At 42.4% G+C, this 7500-nt stretch overlaps 1 protein-coding gene across 2 annotated transcripts in view; it reads left to right on the top strand.

Moving 5' to 3' along the window:
• LOC130078634 (sodium/hydrogen exchanger 9B2) overlaps positions 1 to 7500 on the top strand; it is a 25246-nt gene that overhangs the window by 15530 nt on the left and 2216 nt on the right. For both annotated transcript variants that reach the window (XM_056244210.1, XM_056244211.1), the window contains 2 exons: positions 3918 to 4054; positions 4366 to 4546. In XM_056244210.1, coding sequence (XP_056100185.1) covers positions 3918 to 4054; positions 4366 to 4546 — 318 coding nt within the window. The remainder of the gene's footprint in view (positions 1 to 3917; positions 4055 to 4365; positions 4547 to 7500) is intronic.

Here is a 7500-nt window from a genome sequence, read left to right as displayed (position 1 = left end):
TCAAGACTGTGTTTCTTCCATCGGATGACCAATAGCGTGGCTGGAGGAGAGTTATTCCTCACCATGTACAAGCTCAAGGATAACCATTTCTAACGTTTGTAGCACACTTGATATCTGCATTCAAGAAACTAAAGTCTCCACCACCAGAACAAGAGCAGATTGATCTACAGAGTTGCCCTGTACGGCGCGCAAATTTCTTCAGTCATAGACCTCTTGATGCGTGTCCACGAGCTGCACTCCGCTCTCGACCCTGACAGCCGTAACGAATCAATAGTAGAGACAGGCAAAAACATGCGGGATACTTCTTGTTTCAAATGTTCTGCGCCTGGTTTCACATCGGGAAACTGTCCAAACTGCAACTTTGTGCAACAGACTGTCTTTTCCAGCCACTGACAAACAGAGAAGTCCAGTTTCAAATGAGCCGCAAAAGCAAACTTCTGTTCGGCAGAAGGTAAACTTCAGAGGGGGGAGGACGATTCTCTGAGGCAATCCTCCCTCCGGAAGATAAATGCGCCTCACCCTTGCCTTATGTCCCCGCCTGAGCTGCTTGGGGAGGACCGTACTTCTTCTCCATTGTGGAATACACCATTTATTGTTAAAGTCAACTTCTGTCTTAAGGCCATCGACGCAGCGCTGGACACCGGTGCCTCACTTTCAGTAGTTCATACAAATATAATTTCTGATGTCTTGTGACATTCTCATAAGGTTCAACATTGGGCTTTTCCCCCACTTCAGCTTGCCTACAGTGCAGCTTGCACTCCGACTGGTGTTGTCTGGTTAAACTTTGGCCTCCAGGGAAAAAGTTTCTACCATCGGTTTGTCATTATCCCTGATCTTTCCTCTCCCCTCATCTTGGAATTTGGGATGGAATTTATGCTACGAGCGTCGGTTAGCATTCATATCCCATCAAGGACAGTGACCCTGGTTGAATCTACACCCCAAGAGGTTTTGAGTGAGTGGTTGGAGGCACCTGAGCTTGAGAGCTTGATGTTCTTGGATGTCTGCCAGTCTGTTCTTGGATGAGAAAGTTGAGATGGCTTGTTTGAAAAGGGAACAAAAAGGTGAGCCTTTAAAGACTTTTGGAGCTTGTTTGACGGACACCTTGGGTACACCTCATCGGGGGAGCACGTAATCAACACGGGTGATGCGAAACCAGTTCATCTCCCGGCTCCCGCCATACCGGACCTCACCAGCTAATAAACGAATCATCGCAGATCAGATTCAGATGATGCTGGAAGGGAACATCATCGAACCTTCTTCCAGTCCTTGGCTGCACCTGTAGTAATTGTCAAGAAGCCATGTGGAGACCAAAGGTTTTGCGTAGACTACAGAGGTCTTAGTCACCTGACAATTAAGGATTCGTACCCACTGCTCACTCCGGATGGTATTTCTCCTGATCTGAGAAAGGTGGAAGCGGTTCAGAACATCGAAACAAGTGAGAGGATTTCTCGGCCTCACAAGCTAGTACAGACGATTCAATCCAAATTTTGCACAAAAAGCCAAGCCACTTTTAAAATTCACCAGAAAGGAAACCCTGGGATAACAGTTGTCAGGCTTCGATGGATTACTGGAAAAAATGTCTTGCGTTTTAACCCATTTTTCATCCACACTGACGCTTATGTCTTGGGCCTTGATCTGGCCTTGATGCAGAAGAATGAAATAGGGCGAGATGTGGTTGTAGCTTTCGCGAGCAGGATGTTCAAAGTGGAAAGACCGTACTCAAAAACAGAGAAAGAGTTTTTGGAAGTGATTTGGGCTCTGGAACATTTCAGACCTTACATCGAGGGCCTTCATGTAACCATTTTCACTGACCACAACAGCCTGAGGTGGCTGATGAACCGCCCCAATCCCTCTGGACGACTTGCGAGATGGTCCATGTGCCTACAGGATTTAGATTTTAACATCGTCCACAGGCCGGGTGTTCAGAATAAAGTTCAAGGCGCTCTATCATGCAACCCACTGCCGCATTGCTAGGGCCTTATTGACATTCTTTCCTCGGTCACAATCGCAGAAAGGGCACAGTTGAGGCAGTTACACTGGTGACCCAGTGGTTGGCGGTCTTCTTCGAATCCTTGAAGAGTGCGGTACAGACGAAGAACATGTCATTAATGATGGTGTGCTTTATTTCAGGGACCCTGAGATAACCTGCATTCTCCACCCAATGAAGCAGCTCAAGTTATATGTCCCAACAGTAATTCGATCCACTGTACTCAAATATTATCCTCCCATCCTACAGCTGGCCACCTGGGTGTGACAAAAACACTGGCCAGGCTGAAACAAAGGTTCTTTTGGCCCAAAATGGCGACAGATGTGAAAATATACGTTATATCGTGTCCTGTGTGCCAGTTGACAAAGCCGAGCCAAAGAAAGCCAGCAGGCCTGATGGTTCCCATCAAACCAATGAAACACTGGGAATACACAGGAGTATATTGTGTGGGTCCGCTTCCTCATACTCGTTGACTACTTTTCAAAATGGGTAGAAATGAGTGCAGTGGCGAGTAAGTTTCTGAGAGAGATATTTGACCTCATGTCAGATCGTGGGACCCCGTTTGTGAGCAATGTTTTTGAGCATGTGGTTTTTGCCCTTGGCACTGGACACAAGCGGACGCCCTGAGAGGGTAAACCACACACTTACACGGCCATACATGCACAGGTGGAGGACAAGCACACTCCGTGGGATAAGCATCTTCCACACATCTGTTTCGCTCTTCGAACTGCTTGCCATGAGAGCACAGCTCAATCTCCAGCAATGTTGTTATATGGCCGTGAATTGGAGTTGCTTGATTTGATATCACAACCAGATACTGCGGGAGTAGATGATCCTGAGGGACCGTATCCTGAGAGTTTGAGAGCTTCCCTGCAGAATACTCACGAACCTCAAGAGCTGCGTAAGTGTGAGCCATACAAGAAAGAAATGGTACTATGACAAGAAGCGATGAACGGTGTCCTATGCTGTGGATGACTTGGTCTTGGAGTTAAGACCCACCCCAAATCTGATGCTGATGCAAGCTTTACAGCCCCAGTTGGCCCCAGTTTATGCCGGACCATTTCGTGTTTCTAAGAAACTGTCGATTACAGACTTTCCAACACTGAGAATGGAGAAGATGCTGGCATGTTTCATGTAGTGAATCTGCAGCCGTTTCATTCATGGGACACGGCCATGCCCACAACCAGTTCCTATGGTGAGATGTTGAGTCGTCTCCACTTTTGGATGAGGACTTTGATGCCCGAACAGACAGAGAGGAATCTGTTAATGCTGCCAGAGGGTTGATGCTGACTACTCAAACAAACATTTGAATCGACACTGTCCTGAACACTCACTTGACCTTGCTCCTGACAGTGACTTGACATCTGAGGCCGAATGACAGACGAATGTTGCTTAAAAGTGTTAATTGTTATTGTTCTTGCATGTTCATTGTTCTCATTTAAAATTGAGTGTTTCATTTTTTGTGTTGTGGTCATACTTTTCTTAAGTGTTACTGAACTAATGTCGCTGTGCAAGCATGTATGCTTGTCCTGTCTGTACAGACCTATACACCATTCTGACTTGTTAACATTTACATGTAGAAGTGCAAATATGTTGGCTCGTAAATTGTATGTCGATTGGGTGATTCAAGAAATACAATCATAATGGTCTTAAATGATCCGACATTAAGTGGGACAAGCTATTCCTCCGGGTTCTGGAAGCACTGGAACTCAAGTTTGTATGTTCCTAAATAATGTTTGTTGTATGTAAATCTATGGTTGTATGTTATTCTTTTCCTTCTGTTTCTTTTGCTCTGTGGTGTGGACCTAAGGGTCTGGAGTACAGAACTCCCACTGAGCGATCGGACACGACGTGTCACTCTGTGTCTATGGAAGAGCGCTTTACATGATAAGTGTTAGACTTCCGTGTGTGTGTGTGTGTGTGTGTGTAGGTTTGGGTGTCGCCACTCTGTGTGTGGGTCTGCTGGTCCGTGTGTTGGTGACGTTCTGTGTGGTTCTGTTTGCTGGTTTTAATATAAAGGAGAAGATCTTCATATCTCTGGCCTGGATGCCCAAAGCTACAGTACAAGTGAGCCTTGATGAAAACTTTATTGAAATCTTCTTTTCTTTGCTCTATTTACAGAGAACTTATCGACATGTTTTTGAATCCATCATCCAAACAGGAAATTACATCATTGCTTCCATCTGTTGCACTATCCTGCGTGTTTGTGTGTGTGTGCGTGTGTGTGTGTGTGTGTGTGTGTGTGCGTATGCGTGCGTCTGCGTGCGTGTGTGTGTGCGCTTGTGCGCGCGTGTGTGTGTGTGCGTGCGTGCGTGTGTGTGTGTGTGTGTGTCTGTGTGCGTGCGTGTGTGTGTGTGTGTGTGTGTGTGTGTGTTCAGGCAGCTCTGGGCTCCACGGCGTTGGATATGGCCCGCAGTGCTGGAGACGAGCAGCTTCAGAAATATGGCATGGATGTTCTGACGGTGGCGGTTCTTGCGATTCTCTTCACGGCGCCGGTTGGAGCGCTTGCCATCGGCCTGACCGGACCCAAACTACTGCAGCGGAACACACACACACGGGGTGAGCTACACACACACTGCAGAACACACACACACACACGGGGTGAGCTACACACACACTGCAGAACACACACACACACACGGGGTGAGCTATACACACACTGCAGAACACACACACGGGGTGAGCTAGAGTTACGTAGAGTTAAGCAGAGTTAAGTAGAGTTACGTAGAGTTAAGTAGAGTTAAGTACAGTTACGTAGAGTTAAGTAGAGTTAAGTAGAGTTAAGTAGAGTTACGTAGAGTTACGTAGAGTTAAGTAGAGTTACGTAGAGTTACGTAGAGTTAAGTAGAGTTACGTAGAGTTACGTAGAGTTAAGTAGAGTTAAGTAAAGTTACGTAGAGTTACGTAGAGTTACGTAGAGTTAAGTAGAGTTAAGTAGAGTTAAATAGAGTTACATAGAGTTACAGTTAAGTAGAGTTAAGTAGAGTTAAGTAGTTAAGTAGAGTTACGTAGAGGTTACGTAGAGTTACGTAGAGTTACGTAGAGTTACGTAGAGTTAAGTAGAGTTAAGTAGAGTTACGTAGAGTTACGTAGAGTTAAGTAGAGTTAAGTAGAGTTACGTAGAGTTACAGTTAAGTAGAGTTACGTAGAGTTACGTAGAGTTAAATAGTTACGTAGAGTTAAGTAGAGTTAAGTAGAGTTAAGTAGAGTTACGTAGTTAAGTAGAGTTACGTAGAGTTACGTAGTTAAGTAGAGTTACGTAGAGTTACGTAGAGTTACGTAGAGTTACGTAGAGTTACGTAGAGTTACGTAGAGTTACGTAGAGTTACGTAGAGTTAAATAGTTACGTAGAGTTATGTAGAGTTACGTAGAGTTAAGTAGAGTTAAGTAGAGTTAAGTAGAGTTAAGTAGAGTTAAGTAGATTTAAGTAGAGTTACGTAGAGTTATGTAGAGTTAAGTAGAGTTACGTAGAGTTAAGTAGAGTTACGTAGAGTTACGTAGAGTTACGTAGAGTTACGTAGAGTTACGTAGAGTTACGTAGAGTTAAGTAGAGTTAAGTAAAGTTAAGTAAAGTTACGTAGAGTTACGTAGAGTTACGTAGAGTTAAGTAGAGTTAAATAGAGTTACATAGAGTTACATAGAGTTACAGTTAAGTAGAGTTAAGTAGAGTTAAGTAGTTAAGTAGAGTTACGTAGAGGTTACGTAGAGTTACGTAGAGTTACGTAGAGTTACGTAGAGTTAAGTAGAGTTAAGTAGAGTTACGTAGAGTTACGTAGAGTTACGTAGAGTTAAGTAGAGTTAAGTAGAGTTAAGTAGAGTTAAGTAGAGTTACGTAGAGTTACGTAGAGTTACAGTTAAGTAGAGTTACGTAGAGTTACATAGTTATGTAGAGTTACGTAGAGTTACGTAGAGTTACGTAGAGTTACGTAGAGTTACGTAGAGTTAAGTAGAGTTAAGTAGAGTTACGTAGTTAAGTAGAGTTACGTAGAATTACGTAGAGTTACGTAGAGTTAAGTAAAGTTACGTAGAGTTAAGTAGAGTTAAGTAGAGTTACGTAGTTAAGTAGAGTTACGTAGAATTACGTAGAGTTACGTAGTTAAGTAGAGTTACGTAGAGTTACGTAGAGTTACGTAGAGTTACGTAGAGTTACGTAGAGTTACGTAGAGTTACGTAGAGTTACGTAGAGTTAAATAGTTACGTAGAGTTACGTAGAGGTTAGTAGAGTTAAGTAGAGTTAAGTAGAGTTAAGTAGAGTTAAGTAGAGTTAAGTAGAGTTACGTAGAGTTAAGTAGAGTTACGTAGAGTTACGTAGAGTTAAGTAGAGTTACGGAGTTACGTAGAGTTACGTAGAGTTACGTAGAGTTACGTAGTTAAGTAGAGTTACGTAGAGTTACGTAGAGTCAAATAGAGTTACGTAGAGTTACGTAGAGTTACAGTTAAGTAGAGTTAAGTAGAGTTAAGTAGAGTTAAGTAGAGTTAAGTAGAGTTAAGTAGAGTTACGTAGAGTTACGTAGAGTTAAGTAGAGTTAAGTAGAGTTACGTAGAGTTACGTAGAGTTAAGTAGTTACGTAGTTAAGTAGAGTTAAGTAGAGTTACGTAGATTTACGTAGAGTTAAGTAGAGTTAAGTAGAGTTAAGTAGAGTTAAGTAGAGTTACGTAGAGTTAAGTAGAGTTACGTAGAGTTAAATAGAGTTACATAGAGTTACATAGAGTTACAGTTAAGTAGAGTTAAGTAGAGTTAAGTAGTTAAGTAGAGTTACGTAGAGGTTACGTAGAGTTACGTAGAGTTACGTAGAGTTAAGTAGAGTTAAGTAGAGTTAAGTAGAGTTACGTAGAGTTACGTAGAGTTACGTAGAGTTAAGTAGAGTTAAGTAGAGTTACGTAGAGTTACAGTTAAGTAGAGTTACGTAGAGTTAAATAGTTACGTAGAGTTACGTAGAGTTACGTAGAGTTACGTAGAGTTACGTAGAGTTAAGTAAAGTTACGTAGAGTTAAGTAGAGTTAAGTAGAGTTAAGTAGAGTTACGTAGTTAAGTAGAGTTACGTAGAATTACGTAGAGTTACGTAGAGTTAAGTAAAGTTACGTAGAGTTAAGTAGAGTTAAGTAGAGTTACGTAGTTAAGTAGAGTTACGTAGAATTACGTAGAGTTACGTAGTTAAGTAGAGTTACGTAGAGTTAAGCAGAGTTACGTAGAGTTACGTAGAGTTACGTAGAGTTACCTAGAGTTACGTAGAGTTACGTAGAGTTAAATACTTACGTAGAGTTACGTAGAGGTTAGTAGAGTTAAGTAGAGTTAAGTAGAGTTAAGTAGAGTTAAGTAGAGTTACGTAGAGTTACGTAGAGTTAAGTAGAGTTACGTAGAGTTACGTAGAGTTAAGTAGAGTTACGGAGTTACGTAGAGTTACGTAGAGTTACGTAGAGTTACGTAGAGTTACGTAGTTAAGTAGAGTTACGTAGAGTTACGTAGAGTCAAATAGAGTTACGTAGAGTTACGTAGAGTTACAGTTAAGTAG

The sequence above is a fragment of the Rhinichthys klamathensis genome, unplaced genomic scaffold, assembly GCF_029890125.1.
Source record: "Rhinichthys klamathensis goyatoka isolate OS25496 unplaced genomic scaffold, OSU_Roscu_1.1 h1tg000939l_1, whole genome shotgun sequence".
In the NCBI taxonomy this organism is placed as follows: Eukaryota; Metazoa; Chordata; class Actinopteri; order Cypriniformes; family Leuciscidae; genus Rhinichthys; species Rhinichthys klamathensis.
Note: the sequence above shows the minus strand (reverse complement) of the source record. Positions and strands in the feature narration are given on the sequence as shown.